Source organism: Sparus aurata, chromosome 22 (assembly GCF_900880675.1).
Source record: "Sparus aurata chromosome 22, fSpaAur1.1, whole genome shotgun sequence".
NCBI classification, from domain to species: Eukaryota; Metazoa; Chordata; class Actinopteri; order Spariformes; family Sparidae; genus Sparus; species Sparus aurata.
Genome location: NC_044208.1, coordinates 27,461,514 through 27,479,367, shown reverse-complemented (window position 1 = coordinate 27,479,367; position 17,854 = coordinate 27,461,514). Strand labels below are relative to the sequence as shown.

The 17,854-nt window shown below is 46.8% G+C and overlaps 1 protein-coding gene across 1 annotated transcript in view; it reads left to right on the top strand.

The window, feature by feature from the left end:
* LOC115573857 (forkhead box protein N3-like) overlaps positions 1 to 17,854 on the top strand; it is an 85,500-nt gene that overhangs the window by 30,510 nt on the left and 37,136 nt on the right. Inside the window, 3 exon segments of the mRNA XM_030404903.1 lie at positions 8,700 to 8,851; positions 15,858 to 15,880; positions 15,883 to 15,915. Coding sequence (XP_030260763.1) covers positions 8,700 to 8,851; positions 15,858 to 15,880; positions 15,883 to 15,915 — 208 coding nt within the window.

The window sequence follows — 17,854 nt, the reverse complement described above, 5'->3', positions numbered from 1 at the left end:
TTTGGAATTGAGCGTGGCGCAATTACAGGGGGGGTCCAAGTTATTTCGTTCTCGACGTTGCATTATGTTTCACTCGTCGCTCATTGTGGAGGAGAAGAAGAAGAAAATAAAAAGGGATTTGGTTAAGGGGGGAGGTCAAGCCGTCGTCGTTGTGAGGAGATGCCGACGCACACGGTTGGGGGGGGGGGGGGGGGGGGGGGAGAAGAGCGAGGAGGAAGCGGGGAGACATGGCTCGCCGTCCACGCCACAAAATCATATTTCCATCAATTTACAGAGGTGGAGATTAATATGACAGTGGCCTATTTGTTCCAGTGACTGTATTTCTGGGTCATATCCAGGCAGATGAAAAAGATGGAGACTAGTTTAGAATAAGCTTGCTTTGCTCTGTGTGTGTGTGTGTGTGTGTGTGTCAGTCTTAAGTGTGGGTGTGCGAACTTGTGAGAGCGAGCGTGACAGAGCGCGAGTCCCGCGGTTGCCATGGCTTTGTTTACAAACAGGATTCCTCCGTGTGCTGAACGACATGCCTTAATGACAAGTGTTGTTGCCCTCAGAGTCTCGCGGACCGGCGCTGGAGATCGGTGTTGTAACAGCGCGTCGCACGCTCGCACAGATATATATTTCCCAAAGCCTCTCTCTTATGAAACCACGGCGGAGACAAGAGGCAGTTTTGTAATCGAAAAAAAACCAAAAAAAGACTCGCTGTGAATTCTCTCGGTGCGTCACCTCAAACTTAACCTCGCCCCGGTTCAGATGAGAGGCCGGCTTGATTATTTTTTTTTTTTACGTTTGAGCTCGAAAGCATGTGGAGTGAGCTTAGTTTTGTCTGATTGAGGTCTTTTTTTTTTTATTCGTGCCACGAACGTATCCACCAGAAACAAATTTAATCCGACTGTGTTTTGTGTCAGATCACATTGATGATATTTCCTACGGTTTAATTTTCGGTACGCTGGTGCTGGTGGGTGTAACATGCACACTTAACCTTTCTTACGAAAACCTAACACAGTCAGCGAGTTCTAACGAAGGCGTGCGTCAGTTATGAGTGATAAAGCAGCGAAAACATTGTCGATATCCGGCTGCAGTGTGGCAACACTCCTCACTGCAGGTGAGACTTTTAAAAGCACTTTTAAAGATGCACTGATCGATATGTTGACACCTCGCTGAGAGGAACCACCTGATGCAGAAGTTCTCATCAGCTTTTTTATGTTTTGGTATCTTCTTGTTCTGGAATTATGGTCTGCAAACTTCCTGTTTTTTAGTTAAACCTCAACACCCATTCTCAGTCTCAACAACCAATCACTTGTTTAAAGGGATATTCCGGTGTAAATTTAATCCATGGTCTAACACACCGTGAAACTGTGTTGACGGGAAGTCCCGACGAGTCGATTACCGAGTGCAGTAGAGTTCCGCGGCTCATGGATGAAAATGTATGATTATGACTCCATGGAAAAGCAATCAAAGTTCATATGTGTCTTACCTGCCAGTTTATAACAGTTATTATCGAGAGCGGACAGGGAAAAGAACGGAATTGAGCATTTCTAACCGCACTCGGTAATCGTCGCGTCGGGACTTCCCCGACCCGGAAGCTGATGGAGGAGAGTTGAACTCTGTTTTTAGCTTCACAGTAGAAATCCAGCTAAGCTAGCGGAGGTTAGATGCCCCGGACGATGTGCTGAGACCCTATTTGTACTGTTGCTGAAGTTTGGTGCTGTTCTGAGCATTATTTGTGGCTTTTTGGTGGCGGTTTATATTTGGATCCATTTACTGCAGTGTATTGTTGTCGTGCGGTCGTTTCTGAGGTTGATTAAACTCCGTAAATTAGCGGTCTGCTAACTTGATCTCTCGAGAGGGAGTCTAACAATGTTTCACGGTGATTTAGACCATGGATTAAACCTACACCGGAATATCCCTTTAAGTCAATAATGTCAAATATCAGCTGGTTACAGCGTCTGAGACGTGAGGATGTGCTGATGTTCTTTGTCACACATCTTATGACATTTCGATAAACATCTTTCACTTGTGTTGACATTTTATAGACTGAACTCACAGACTTGCATCGCTACATACCGAGCACTAAACAGCAGAGAGCGAGATATTTCATTTAGCAGTCGGAGGTGAACAGAACTCGCAGGAGAGAAGCACGCATCCAAATAATGCTCGCATTGCATCCCGTCTGCTTGACGTGTAAAAAGCCAGAGCAGCTGTAGTTAAGGTGATCATACGTCCGTGTTTACAAGTTGTTCTGCTACGTCTTTAACAAGGTCTTTTGTCTTTGCAGTATTTCTTCTTCTTGTCTTATTTAAAACTCTGTGTGTCTGTAACCTGTTTGTTTCCGTCACTGAGAGTCGTGAGCGTGAGGACAGGCGTTGTTGACTCGTAGCGTTTGCTCTTTGTAGCCTCAGGGAAGCAATTTAAACATCTGTAAGACTGGTTTCTCGGGGGGCGTCCTTGGAGAACGTTCACGGCTTGCGCGAAAAATTACGCCGCCGCGACAAACGGAAGGAAGGAAGACCCAAAACCCAAACGACCTCGCCGAAATTAATTGACAACGCATCATGCGAGCCGCAGGAGCCGCTCGCATCGGCTCGGTTTGCAGCCCCTCGTGTAATCAGTCGAGACTTTATAAATATATTCCTGTCGCAGATTCTAGAATTAAGAGCTGCGCGTTGTGAGATTGGGTTAAAAAAAAAAATGTAATGGATGAACTGGATGAGATAGTTTTCATTCCAGCAGGATTGAGTCTTTGAGGAATCTGGAAATGTCTCCGGTGTTTTTGGCGAGCGACTCGCAGAGTTTCTGGAACGTTTGCCCTGAAATTTTATCTGTGAGGAAAACTTTGATACGTCGGTGTTCTTGAACGTAACAGCAGAACGAAATGGAGCAAACGTTTTAAATGAGATTCGCAGCTTGTGGCTTAAAATTAAAACCACCTGTAGAAGAAATTGGACACATACATCCCAACTCTACTTTTATGTTCTATGATAAAAAACACCTGTAGTCCAACCAACGTTGAACTTTTAGTACGACCCTTCTTCTTCTTCTTCTTCTTCTTCTTCTTCTTCGCCGTCATGTTGAACCTCTCCCTGTATTCAGACCTCACGCTGTTTTTCCTCTCTCGGCGTCCTGACATCTATCGGCTCTGCACTATACTTAACCTATAGCTGCCATATTAATAATCCTCTCTTTATCTGTGCATATACACTAAGTATTGACGGATCCTTGTATCTCAGTTAATCAGGCTTAAACACAACCCGGGGTAATGCTTTTTTTCCCTCCGGCTGTGGACGTCCATCATGAAAATGTATGCGGTTATAATACTTTTAGATTGGTTTCTATAGGTTAAGTCATGTCGCTGGTGAAAAGGCAGCGGACAAACAAAGCCTCTTACACTGATGCCTCGCTTGTTTCTCTGTGGCAGCTCTGTGTGCTCTCTGTGCGTCATTCATCCAGTTTTTTTAATCTCATTTCATTACCGAGCTGAAACCAAAATTTGCTTTCCCCCCCCCTCGTCACAACTGTTGAAACGGGTCTCTACAGTGAACGGATGCCATCGCTAATTGTGATTAAACTATTTAAAGCCGTAGCTGCGGCGGCGGGGCAGTATGTAGCTGCATTATAGCAGCTGTTATTATATTGTGGTTGATTGAAGAGTTAAAGGATGTTTTTCGGCTACACGATATGCAGTTTCAGTCGACGTAACAATGTATGCACGCGCAGGATGTGCAAAATCGAAGTAAGGCAAATTAACTTCACTGCAGCTGGATACAAAAGAAAATGATGGGAATTAATTGGAAATAATTTTGCATGACTAATCTGTCTAATGTTACGTACTTGAGTCTGATTTACAGGCTCCGTTGGCGAGTTGTTCGCGCACTCGCTGTCAAAAAAAATCAGCAGCATCATTCTACAAAGATCAGTTATTTCCCAGTGAGTCATGTGTCGGGAACTCTTAAATTATTTAGTGGAAAAAACAAAATACTGCATTGTCTGTTTTTCGTCCAACCCTTCTGTCAAAACTTTCTGACTGTAACTCTTTTGGGACTATTTTCAGCGGCGGATTGATACATAGTTTTGCCGCTGGAGTGAGAATTACAGCACCGGGGGTTTGTTGTATGTGGGATTGATTGACATGAGGTGCAGCGGTTTGTGCTCATTGTGATAGTGCGACATGTCACCCGGAGAGCAACAGTGAGGCTCATTAATGTGTTTTTAATGTGTTTGTGACAACAATAGAGCTCCGTGGCACAGAGGAGGAAGATATATCAGGCTGCGGGTGCACGAGGCAGCGCTCGTTAATGGCATCAATCCGCCGCTGTTTTGGTCTTTGTGTGGGTTTGTTGACAGCAAGAAAAAAATAGAATGATGTCTGTCTTAAAGTATGAGTTCAGCAGTTCACGTTGAAAGTTCAGTTAGCTTAGCTTAGCTTAGCCTAAAGACAGGAACGGCTAGCAGCTGGAATAAGTCTGACCAGTCGGAGCTAATTGCTAATTAATATGTTGTTTAGTATGTTCGTTTAGTCATTCAAAAAATGTGAACTATTTCGTTTTAAAATTTTAGTGTGTAAATTAACGTTTTGCATGCTGGCGGGAACTTTTGTTAGCTTCGGAGATAGCCAGGCTAGCTGTGGAAGTCTCTATGCTAAGCTAAGCGAACTGGATGCTAGCTGTAATAATAATAACATTAATACATTTTATCTATAAACACCTTTAAAGTCACCCAAGGGCCCTTATACAAAACCAGATAAAACATTCAATATATGTTAAAAAAGACAGAAGAATAAAAAAAATAATCAGCAACAGAAAAACAGATTAAATCACGTTCAGCTTTGTGTAAATATCTTTGGGTCACCGTGCTGCTCGTTGTGTTTTTCCTCGTCTAAAATGAACCGAGCTGTCCCAGTTTATTTTTAAAACCGTGACGTACAGCACATGTGCGGTTCTGTGTGCTGGGTTAGATGTTATACGTGTGGAGATAACAGCGCAGATAGGAATGCAGTAGCGGTAGTGCAGTGTTACGAGCGGGGTCAGTGGCAGCAGGACTTTTTAATATCTCCCATTTCCAAGGGAGACCAGCCCCCACAGCTTATATAACACAGGAAACAGATGTGGCAACACACAATCATCTCTCTCTCTCGCTCTCTCGCTCTGCCTCCTTCTTCCCCTTTTGTCTTTTTACTCACACTATGACGTGTCCCGGGCAAGTTACAGTACGTATGTTTTCTCCATCGTGAAAACGACCCGTGCATCGCTCAGTCGTCTGCAGACAGAGGATTCCAAAAATAAAAAATAAACACCGCTGCTTTCCTAATCAAAAAACCCCAAACTGGTGTGGTGACACAGATACATATAATTAAATCCACGTCTTTTAAGTGTAATATTGCTTAAACTTGCAGTTTAAAGTCTAATGCAGTCAGTTTTTTGGGGTTTTTTTTGTCTCACACTCGATGAGATGCTTCTTGAAGAAAAGGCAGGTTACACGTCTACAGTTGTGGATTGTTTGTTGTGTAATCCTTCCCTTTAGCTGCAAACGCTAAACGCCGATGTGCGACTGTTTTTTTTTTTCCAGCGCGTAGATGCGACTGGAATAAACACACCATCCAGAAAATAGTGCTCGTATGAGAGGAGAGAGACCAGATGGGATCAAAAAGGGACGGGCGGGAGGAAATAATATAAATGGAGATCACAAACACAGTTTCAGGTGAATGTCAGGAGGACCGCGGTCCGTTATCGCCCGCTTTTCAGCGCTGTGAGATCCACCTGGTGTGGAGGTGTGCTATTTTTAAAATCTGTGTCACACTGTATCAAAGTTGAACCCACGCTGAGAACCCAAAGCCAATCTCTGACCTCAAATACTTTTTGGTGATAATCGATTTTCTGAGACGTGCTGCCCTTTTTTTTCTCTCTCAACTTTTTTACGAATTTGTCAGAAAATGAAAAAAAAAGTCCATTTCGGCTCCTCTCCTCTCCTCTCCTCTCCTCCTCTCTCCTCTCCTCCTCTATCCGCTCGCGCCCCCCAGATGATGCCTGTTGCCAAGGCGACCGCTATAACCCAGGTGACAGACCCTTCCTGTGAGCTGCGCCCTGTGATTGGCCTATGGACCGAGGGAGGGGGGGGTCTGCAGACTGAGCAGTTTTGATTGGCTGGCTGGCTGGTTTGGCAAGAGGCAGGAGCCCCGGCAGAGTTTCTGTAGGGAGCATTGATTTAATCGGTTGGCAGGCGGGCAGACAGTCGGCACACACACACACACACACATACACACACACACAGAAATACACAAACGGCTGGCGGGCTGGAGGTGCAAGGGGAAATTTGGCCCAGTGGGGGTCACCTCTGTGGAGCGAGCGTATGTGTGTAATATCATGCTCTCCAGGAGAGGCGTTGCTGGCAGTAATAGAAGCACTCCCAGGAGCAGACCACGCTGGGTAATATCACACTCCCTAGGGAACTCGCCATACACACACACACACACACGCACACCTTCATATACACACACACACACACGGAGCAAAACATGGCACATATGGCCCGTGTTCAGAAAGACTTACATGCTAATGCAAAGATTCAGACGGGGGGAGCACACAAATCAACAGTGCACACACATCCTGTCGGCTTCTTGCAGTCTTTCATGGTTTTATCCTGATTCTGTTGACATCTTTGGATCAGGAGACAGACGGTGAACCACGATGTGTCCACACACGTCCCTCATTAGATATGTGTGTTGTAAGGGCTACAGGAAACGATTAATTTGACAGTTAATCTCTTAAAATGTCCCAAAGAAATAGCCTCAGATTCCATCTTTTACTGTCAAACGTGACAAAGGAAAACAGCAATCCTCGCACTGAAGACGCCGAAACTCTAAAATGGCCAGCAATTAATCGACTGCTGATCGCAGCTTCGGTCTATCATTATACAATATGTCAAGGAATTTACACGACTCAAAGTCGTCGGAGGAAATGTGTGACATATTTTGAAGCCTGCAGCAGGATTTGTTTTGCAGCAGCGTCAGATGTTGGGAGCTTTTTGTTTTCCCTACCTGACTGTCAGTGTCACACCTGATGATAATTCAGTCGTCTTCGTATTAAAGTGCGGGTCGGTACGCTGAACGTGTCGCCTCCCGCGCTAATTTTTCCGCGACGCGATCGTAGCAGAGCGCTTGCTGTCGACAGTGCAATACAGTAAGTTTATTGTGACGAGCGTGACAGTGCAGCTCAGTCGTCCCCAAACCTCGGTGTGTTTGTGTAAAAGTTTGGATTTCAGTGAAAGACACAAAATAAATTTAAACTTTTAGCTCTGCTTAGATCTTAGAGAGCTCCGTACGTCAGCAACATCTGTGACATCTGTCGGCATAACAGGACTTGTAGGTCGTGACGTCTCTGCAGCGCTGCAGTACGTCATTGTAACGTTTTTTTGCCGATGAGCAACGGAGGGCAGACGCTGCATTAATCCGCTCTCTTGCACTTCCTGTCTCTTACTGGCTGTTGCCTCCCCAGAACACGCGTGGTGAATCTTGAGATCGCTCCAGGAGAGCTGCTCTTAATGTCACACCGCCACCTTTCTGTAAGTTAAGAATAAGTTGCTTGATAACTGTGTCGAGAGAGACTTATTTTTTTGTGTGTGTTTTACTTCCTGAGTGGCATTTTGTGCTTAAAGTATTTCTTAGACATTTTAAGGAATTTGTGCTCGTGACCCTGAGAGGAGAGCAAATCTACTCTCGCTGTCATTTTCCAAATGCCATTCACCTGGGAGTGTTTTTTTTCCGTTCTTTATCACTCTGCTGTGAATGGTTGACTTGTTCCGCCGACGTGCTAGAAATGTATTTTCATCCACTTCAGTGCAAATGCTCATCAGGTTTTTAAGAGTCTGTCTCCAATTAATGCTCACGCGCACATCTGACATTTCCGTCTTAATAGATTCCTCGCGGTATTTGCAGAAATCAGAAGGCGGCAGTCATGACATCTCCCCAGCCCTGTATCCTGTACCTGTATCGTATCACAGAGCACTACAAAGTGAGCTGAACACGAGACAGGACGACTTTTAATTTTATATTTACTCCCCTCCTCTCCTCTCCTCTCCTCTTCTCTCCCTCTCTCTCCTCTCTTTCCCGCCGCTGTCAGCCTCTCCGTCGTACACAACTGCGATGGGTTTTTTTTCTCTTTTTTTGCCACGTTCAGATGACAAGATGAAAGCGCGGAGAGGAAGATAGAGACAGGGAACGTGTTTTCACGGCGAGGCCGCCTTGAGATCCCTCCCTTCTTTATAATCTATAGGCTGGTTTCACTCAGATTGGGAGCCGACAGCTTCATTAGGTGAGGAGGGGGGGGGAAGCTGCTTTGATCTAAAAATACACACCATCAGCGCCTCTGGAGTGGAAAAAGTTAAAGAGTCTCCCTGTGTCTTAATCAGGAAGAAGCCTCCTGATTATTTTGCAGCAGAGAGAGGCGAGAGGATTTGGGAAATATTGAGCGAGGTGGCAATGTTTTTAACTCTCATCCCCCTCCCGGCGTTATCTTTCCTGGGGGAATATGAGAGCCGTTGCTGTGTGTGCACAGGTGGTTTGGTAAACAGGAACCGTGGCACCGGGTCTGGACTTTGAGCTGGTGTTTTGGGCATCGGGACTTGTTGGCTCACGCTCTGTCTGTGTTTCCTTTGAGGGGCCCCGACAGCACTTCCAATAACATCCCTCTCATCTCTCTGTCTTTCAGAGCATAGGCAAAGGCTCTCTGTGGTCCATAGATCCGGAGTACAGACACAACCTGATCCAGGCGCTGAAGAAGACGCCGTACCATCCGTACTCGCCGGGCCTGGCCACCCCCTCCACCTCCCCGCCCACCCTGCCTCAGACATTTCACCACAGGTAAGACGGATTAGCTGATTGCTCAATTGATTGTTAATATGTCATATCTGATAGGCTTAATTAATTGCTTAATCACTCATGAGTCTGAGAATCCCTGAGAGCTTTTCACAAGTGGTCCAGACTTGTTTCGCTGTTGACACGCATCAGAAAAACATGTTCGGACCCGGAGAGATGCAACACTATCTACTTTTGTTTTGATGGAAGCGGCCGGAGTTACGTACTGAGCAAAATCATGATTCTGTTCCCCGAATTAATCATGTTTGTGTGGTTGAGAGAGTTTGACGAGGCCTCACAGAAACATGGAAGAGAAGCTGCAGACGGCCGGTCGGAAACTGGAAGCTCAAAGATGGTTCCTGTCAGTTTAACTTCTGCTCTTATCATGCTGATGTCTGATCAAGTGTTCATTTCCTGATGAGTGTTATCAGCCCGATACGACGGGACCTGTGTCTCGGATCTTTTTGGCTTCGTTTTTTTTTTTTGACGGCTGGAGGAATTAGAGCCGCGTCGTCCATCTTTATATCCACGAGCTTCCTGAGGGAGGTCGCCGGGGGGGGGGGGGAATGATGATGAACGATGTTCCGTTATGTGATAACTAACGCAGCATTTTGGAGGCTTTAGAAACGTTAAGCTAAGCAAGTTGATAACCTTCATGAATGAATGATAGACTCACCGCGGAAAACACTCCCAGTTCCAGTTGTGCCGGAAGTCGCGGCCATGATCTGCGCAAGGAATCGTGGGAGCCGGGAATAAAGTGACGTGATGAGTATGGAAATGTTTTGTGGACTGTGGTGACTTCTTTTTAAATTTGAAGCTAATTAACGTGTGATATTATGACGTAAAAACCAGTGAAATACCTTTATACTGTACTAAGCCGTCACCTTGTGCTCTGGGAAACTGCGATAAGCGTTTCCTCTGTTTTTTTTAATGCCTTTAGGAAAATAATCGGACACAGATTGATAAAAATAAAACGGTGGTTGCTGCCCCTAAAGCTCCTGCAACATAAAGCACACGCTCTCCTCCACCTCTCCTACTCTCTCTCCATCTGTCTCCCTCGCTCTCTCTCTCTCTCCCCTCCCTCTCCACCCACCTGGCCCCAGGCGTTTATATAGCTGACCCGCCCTCATCCTTTCCCTTAAATCTTTTGCATGCTGTTTTCACTCCCTAACCCTCCTCCTATCTCCTTCCTCCCCTCAGGCACATCACAGGTAAAGAAAAAAAAAAGAAGAAGAAAGAAGCTGCTTGCCTTTTTTTTCTTCCTCCTCCCTCTCTCTCTCCTCCTCTCCCCTCTCTCTCTCTCTCACATGTTTCACTCGTTCACTCCCTCACCCCTCTCCACAGACTTCCTTGTCCATCCCCGTGTTTTCCGCCCTGTCCTCCGGCGTCCTAACACTCCTCCGTTCCGCTCCTCTCGCTCCCTCGCCTCCTCTTTTAATGTCCCGCGCCCCGCTCCCTCCCGCTCATCCTCAGGCATACATTACAACTAGTGGGGCGCCCCACTCCGTCTTCTTTATTTATCCCCGCTGTGATTTATTTCCCCCCCTCTCTCTCCACTCTTTTCACTCTCTCCACCACTTTATATCATTCAATTAAATCCTCCTTTGTCTACATTCACTTCATTCTCCGTTCTCCCCCCGCGCACACACACACACACACGCGCGCCTCTCTGCAGCATCCACCTGTGTTGTTTCCTCCCCCTCTCCTCTCCTCTCCTGACCTCTACTCCACCCTCCCCCTCCTCCTCCCCCTGCGAACTTTCTCGGTTTCCGGCTCCTCTGACCATCCCTGCGGAGATGTCAGCGAGAGTACTATTAGTCGTCTTTTTTTGTCCCTCTCTTCTGCTCGTTCTCTCTCTCTCTCTCCGAATACTCCACCACCACCACCGCCCCCCCCCCCCCCCCCCACCCGCACCACCACCACCCAGCTCCCCAGTTGATCCGGGCAGGTTGGCTTGCAGAGCCAGCGGACTGTGTAAGACAGAATAATTGGTTCACCATAAAATGTAAAAGTGTCATTTTGAACAATGAGGTATGGGGAAGTGGAACAAATTGGAGGCCGGATTCGGAACATGGGGGGGGAGGGGAGGGAGAGGGTGTAGTGAGGAGAGGTCGGAGTGAGGGGAGGAGAGGGAAGGGAAGAGGGAGAGAGAGAGAGAGAGGGGGGAGGTTGTTCATTTGCATTGTGACACACAGCGGGAAATGAGAGAGTAAGTGAGGAGAGTCCATTTCTTGGTTAGAGAGGAGCCTGGAGTCCCCGGTGATGGAGCACCTGAGGAGCATGCAGTGTGTGTGTGTGTGTGTGTGTGTGTGTGTGTGTGTGTGTGTGTGTGTGTGTGTGTGTGTGTGTGTGTGCGTGTCTTACCTTCCCTGCAGTCATTGGTTTACATCACCTAAGAATTATTTTCTTAATGGATTCATCTGACAGCCATATTCTGTCACATAAATCAATTAACTTTGGTCCGTAGAATCTCGTTTTAGTTGAACATGTTCATCACTGTTTTAGAAATTTCTACACAAAGACACAGATCCTCACAGGGAAGTTGTCGCCACCAGAGAATGGTGCATTTTTAATTAGATTTTGTTTCTTTTAAATGTTCGATTCGTTTGACACGGTTGATCAGATATCAGTTGGAAATTGCTTGAAATCCTAAATCTGTCCTTATAAATCATTTTTTGCCTTGTACATGACAGCTGTTTGCCATTAAAAGGAAGTATCTGATGTATTCACGACACATCCAACGTCATAAACAAACTTTTTCATGCGAGAAACTGACAAAATTTGCCTTTTCATGAAATCAGTTGTTGCTCATTTGTTGTCTTTTTGTCCGGGCTAAGGAAAATACTCTCTGGCTCGTGGATATAAGAGCTACTGAGCATCCTTGAATCCTACCTTTGAAAAAATTCACCGCTTTCAGCAACCAACTAAAGGCTTCTAAATGTTACCTACTGTCTGAATAACAAGCGTCTCTGCGAGCCAACTTTTCTTTCATACCGTCCGTAGATAAATGGAAAGCAGCAGCTGCCTGGAAAGGAGAAAATCAATCTGAGAATTTATGGTATGCTTTAGAAAATTGGCCAGCAGCAAAATAAAGCACAGCATGTACAGTATGCCACAATTTGTTGCTAATGGGCTAAGACATGAACGCTACATGTATGGTCGTTTAGCCTCCAGAGACGTGGCTGCATGTCACATCGACACATATTTCTATTTGACATAATGAGACGACTATCAGAACCGTTTAACTTCAGCCTACTGTAGTTTATATGAAACTGTTTGGGCTTTTAAAACATTCAAATTCCTCATTCAGTAAAAGCAGTAGTAGTAAGAAGGAAAACAGTGTTTAACATCTTTTAAAGCCACTTTGTAAGATACATTTAAAGGGTAACTTCGCTTATTTTGCATATTTAAATGTGCTTACAGGTCTTGGGGAGTCCTACTGCATGTGGGTAAAAGCAGTACAAGGCGTTTTATGGCTCCAGAGGAAGCTGCATGTAGCCTGATAAACTGCCCCTATTGATGTCACCCAGCGGCTAAGCATTGTGGGTAATGTAGGCACAGGTTTGACTAGCATTTCACTGCTGGACTCATGGACAGCTTAAAAGGAAATGATCGAAATCAGAGAAGAATGAGAGACATCAACCTCTTTCATTCCACACATTCTTCTTCATTTTCAAAACCTGTCACCTGCATTACCCACAATGCAACGTAGCCACTTAATGACATCACTGGATGTCACAAGCTTGCATGCAGCTTCCTCCTGACGATAAACAAGATCTCATAGCGGAGTGGAGAAAGGCACAAAAGTGAGAGTCTTGAAAGAAATCCTCAGTCAAGGTCCACTTCCCATCTTTTTCCTGAGCTTTCAACAGTTTCACTCCCATCGTCTTCACGGTGGTTCATGGATCTGTCGACATGCAGATGTTGTGATTTAAGCCAGAGCTGTTTGCGTGACGAAAGAAGACCACGTGATACCAGAAGAGACAATTCATTTGGCGGAATATATAGTTGTTGAGTTGTTGTACTTACATTATCCCAAATGTTTCCCAACCCAGAGAAATCTGTAATTTCATGCAGGATGACGGAGCGTTTCATTAGATCGTCTGTCGCTTTTAACTTCAGGGAGAGAGAGAGAGAGTCACAGAGCGAGGCAGGAAGTGAAGAGACTAAAACTTTCAACACGCAGTAAAACTTAAAAAACATTACCTCACGTTAACATCTCTGTCTGAGTCACGTAGAAAGCAGTTTCATCCATTCTTGTTTTTTTTTTTTTTTTAACAATGAAGACAACAACTCCCACGATCCCCCGCTACTTACATCTTCAGTTTTGTTTTGATTGAGAGACCTCTAGCGCCAGGAAACGACACAGTTTGCTTTTAAATCATGTAAGAGTTTACAGGAAAAACAAAGTAATCACAAAGTCAGACCCGTAGTGAGTCTCTGTGGTTTTGGATAAGGGTTCGGGGGAATAAATCTAGACGGGAGAACGCCAAAACGAAAGCACCAAATCTAATGTGCAGCCTGTAAGAAACTGGAAGAAGGTATTAACTGTTTCCTTTATTTATATATATCTTGAAACTCCGTCGGTCCAATCAATATAACACAGTATCTCTCTCAAGAGCCCTCACGCTCAAGAATATTATGTTATGAAGCGTAATGACTGTGAATGGTTGCACAGCGTGTCTATTATGTTAAGGTCAAGGACCGTCTCAAGCAGTTCTACACAAGTCGGAAGTGGAAGATGAACCGGGAGGACGAGGAGATACGGAGAGAGAGGGAGAGGAAGTGGCGGAGTGAGTGAGGGAGGAGAGGAGAGGAGAGGAGAGAAGGAGAGGAGAGGAGAGGAGAGGAGAGCGATGGATGCTTTCTTTGTCCTCTACTCTTTGTCGCTCACACCTCTTGGTTTTTCATGGACCGCAATAACTCACGGCGCTCCAGTCGACCCCCACCTGCAGTTTGCTCCACCATGTGTGTCCGCGTGTGTGACCTAATCTGCATGTGTGCGTGTGTGTGTGTGTGTGTGTGTGTGTGTGTGTGTGTGTGAGTCAGTGCAGTTACGTATTTACGTCCAACAAAAGTGTGTGTCTGTATGTGCATTTTCCAAAATGGGTGTACGTGGATGTGTCTGACATATGCAGTACTGTTGTGTGTGTGTTGTGTGTGTGTGTGTGTGTGTGTGTGTGAAGGGAGAGAGAGAGAGAGACACACAGAGAGCATGCTGGGTAGGAGGTCAGCTCCATGGTGCATTCCTTCACACCCCATCAGCATCTGGATGAGAGGAGGAGGAGGAGGAGGAGGGGAGGATAGAAATGGATGGAAGGAGCGAAGGGTGTCTCAAGGGGGTTGGGGAGGAGCTCCCTCCCTCCCTCCCTCCCTCCCTCCCTCCCCCTCTCTTCCTCTCCCCCCCCCCCCCCCCCCCCCTTCCCTCCCTTGGAGAAAATAAAGACGAGGGGAGAGGAGGATGGGGGGTGAGGCGGGGGGGTTGCAGAACGAGCGTCTGCCACGAGTTTAGCCCCTCGCCCACTACATTAAATGCACAGCGTCTCCTTGGCAACGGGAACGCCGCCATGGCAACACATGTAGTATAAGGCAGGTGCTGAGAGAGGGAGGGAGAGAGAGAGAGGGAGAAAGTGGGGTAGAGAGAGAGAGAGGGAGGGAAGGAAGGGGGAGAACGAGGTGGGTGGGGGGGTGGTGGTAGGGAAACAGACAGGCTGTTAGCGCAGGAAAAATTGTTATCGCCGTGGCAACGCAATGTGGCAACTCTCCATGGCAACAGCAGGTGGCTCAGGCTGAAATTTGCGTTCGCTGCTTTTCGCTTTTTTCGTATTGCCGCGCACGTGTGTGTGCGTGCAGTGCGTGTGTGTGTGTGTGTGTGTGTGTGTGTCGTGTGTGTGTGTGTGTCCATTACTCCCCCTTGCATCTGGCGAGGTGAGAGCCACATCACAAGTGCAGACGTCCAAATCCTCTCATTCAGCAGCTTAGCAGAACATAAAACAGGACTCGCATTACAAAGGAAACTCTCCTGATGAGTGCAAACGAGTGGGCCGCCTCGCAGCTTCCCCAGGTGTTTTCTGTCCGTCTCGTGTTGTGTGCGTGTGTTTGTGCGTGTGTGTGTGTGTACATGCGACCGAGAGTCCATGTTGTCAGACGCACGTTGACTGTGTTTGAGAGCAGCCTGTCGAGCCACAGAGGGAGAAAAAAAGGAGCAGTCAGACGTGTTGTCTAATGGGGCTAAAGACCACTCAACCTGGAGAAAAGCGCTCGCACCTCTTTCTCCCTCCCTCTCTCCCTCTCTCTCTCTCTCTCTCTTCCTCCATCCCTCCATCATCCTCCTCCTGTCTTGAAGTTATGGATTCACCAGCAGGGCCGTATCCATTTCTCCTGTGTGTGTGTGTGTGGTGTGTGTGGTGTGTGTGTGTGAGTGAAGACATCTCCGTCTATGTGAGAAATGCCGTCATTACCTCCCTCATTAGTGGTGCAATGATCACCTAAAGTGGATCCCCGGCGTTGTGTGTTCCTCAGTGTGTGTCTCTGTGTGTGTGTGTGTGTGTGCGGTTGTCTTCAACGCGTCACACTGTTTTGCACGCGTTTTTTTTTTTATTTATTTTTTTTAAAACACGGGCGTGTTAAATGTGTGTGTGCTGATGAGTTTTTAATTTTTTTATTTTCCTGTCTTTATGTGTGTGAATGGACCAGTGGCGGGCGGTGGGGGGTTGTCATGAGAAATTACCCCCGTGGACTACAGCGGCGAGGCTGTAATTCTCCGAGGTAATCACAGGGAATAATGGCAACAGTGGGACACCCGGGAATCTAATCACTATAATCAGAAGCACTGGCTTATGGGCTCAAATTCCTGCCTCGCTATCTGCCTCGTGATGAAGCCCGCTGGGCCGGTTGGCTGCTGCAACATGATCAAATGATTGACCAGTGTTCTCTCTCCTCATCCCTTCTTCTTCTTCTTCTTCTGCTTCTTCTCCTCCTCTTCTCTCTTCTTCTTCTCTTCTTTTTCTAGTCCTCCATTGTGGTCGGGGAGTCCCTCTTCAGAAAGAACGGAGGAGTTCTCCTACAAGGTACCGTTTCACCTCCGCAAAACCTTCTACTGTATGTGTGAGTGTGTGCGAGTGTGTGTGTGTGTGTGTGTGATCTCCAGCCTCTTTCTTTCTTTCCGTCTTTCTCTCTCTCTCTCTCTTTTTTGTCTGTCTCACCCTCTTCCTCGCCCTCGTCCTCCTCCTCCCCTCTCCCTTCATCCCTCTACGGATGTGCCAACTCCAATCATCTCAATTCCAAATCCCTCTTTTTAGAAGCGCACCTTGAGAATACCGAGCGCTGAGTTCTGACACTTGGCTCGGCGCCAGAGGAGGAATGCTTTTTTTTTTTTTTTTTTTTTTCCTATGGAGGCGTATTGAAAGTTTGAGAGAGAGAGAAAAGAAGTGATAGAGAGACACAGCGAGGGAAAGAAAAGAGAGAGCGAGAGAGGGAGAAGGGAGGGAAAATCTCAGCACCGAATCAGAGGCTGGGGAACAATCCCCTCGCCTCCTCTCCTCATTCAACGCAACACACAGCTTTACACTTACACACCTCCTTTTCCCCTGTATTTCCCATTATTCCTCTCCTCCTCCTCCTCCTCTCTCTCTTCTCTCCTCTCTCCTCCTCCTCCCTCCATCGCCCGACCTCCTCCCTGGTGGCTGGACGGCAGTTTAAATGGACATTCAATCCCAATCAGGGAGCACTCCGGGAGCTCGCTGGGCTGCCGAGTCCTAAATGGAGGGGGAAATGGATACATTAGGCGTCTGCGGCGCGCCCTCCATCGCCGCTGATAATGGAGTAGTAATGGTCAAGGAGCCGAGGTTGGAGAGAGTGTCTGAAAACCACCAGACTCTCCCACCCTCCTCCTCCTCCTCATCCACCCCCCAGGACCAGACGCACACAATCTGAGAGTGATGTGTCTGAGTGGACGGATAGATAGATAGACAGACAGAGAGAGAGAGGGAGGGAGGGGAAGGAAGGCCGACTTGGGAGTGCACATGTGACAGGCAGAGACGGGGAAAAGGAAAAACTTTTTAAATGTGTAATGTGTTTCTGAAAGGAGAGAGAGAGAGAGAGAGACGGGGGGTGCAGCATGGTCGGGCGTGACATTCGCAGGCAGCGGAGAGAAAGAAAGTTGTGACAGACAGCCAGAGGCAAAGACAAGGGGAAAAAAAAGAGGGAAAAGAGGTGGTTGGTGGGGGTGGAGAGGGTGGAGAGGTGGACCGGTGGCGGAGAGAGTGAGTTTGGGGCTGTTAGTGCCCTCCGTTATTACTTCCATCTCCCATTCCCTGAGCTTTCAGAGCTCGCTCCGCTCTGAGCTGATGTGGGCTGAAATCTGCCTCTCCCTGTGGCCCGGCAACCGGCTCAGGATCAGCGCAAGGACAAAGGCTGGCAGCTGTGTCCTTAATCCAATCCATCACCCCCAAAGTTCAGCGTTTAATAGCTCCAAATTAAAGGTTGGGGGGGGGAGAGATCTGCTGAGCCTAAGTGTTTCTGTTTTATTTCAGCGCTCGGGTCACCTGCTCATCATTTAAGAATTTCAGTCGCGTCTGTTTTTTTAGAGAAAAAAAACCTGTTGTGAGTCTTTATCCAGCCGCCAGCTGCAGAGAACGGACGCATCCGAGTAGATAAAATGAAGAATCGAACTGTAAGAAGTTGAGTTGAACACATATCGGCTTGTTGAATCTGAGATTTTTTTTTAACAAAATGATCGCTTCAACGCCGACAGCCAACTTCTGCTCATGATTTTTAGATTGGAGATTTTGTTGTTGTTTGTTGGCGTGTTTTATTGCGACTGCAGACAGACAGAGTGCCGTCTGAATAATTCAGACGTCTGAGCGCAAGAGCTGAACAGAAAGGGTCAGTGCTGGAAAGTACATTTATACTGAGGTACTTACTCGATTACATTTGACATGGAAATATTGCACGACATTTATTCGACACTTTATAATAACCAAATTAACAAATAGTACATTTATAGTT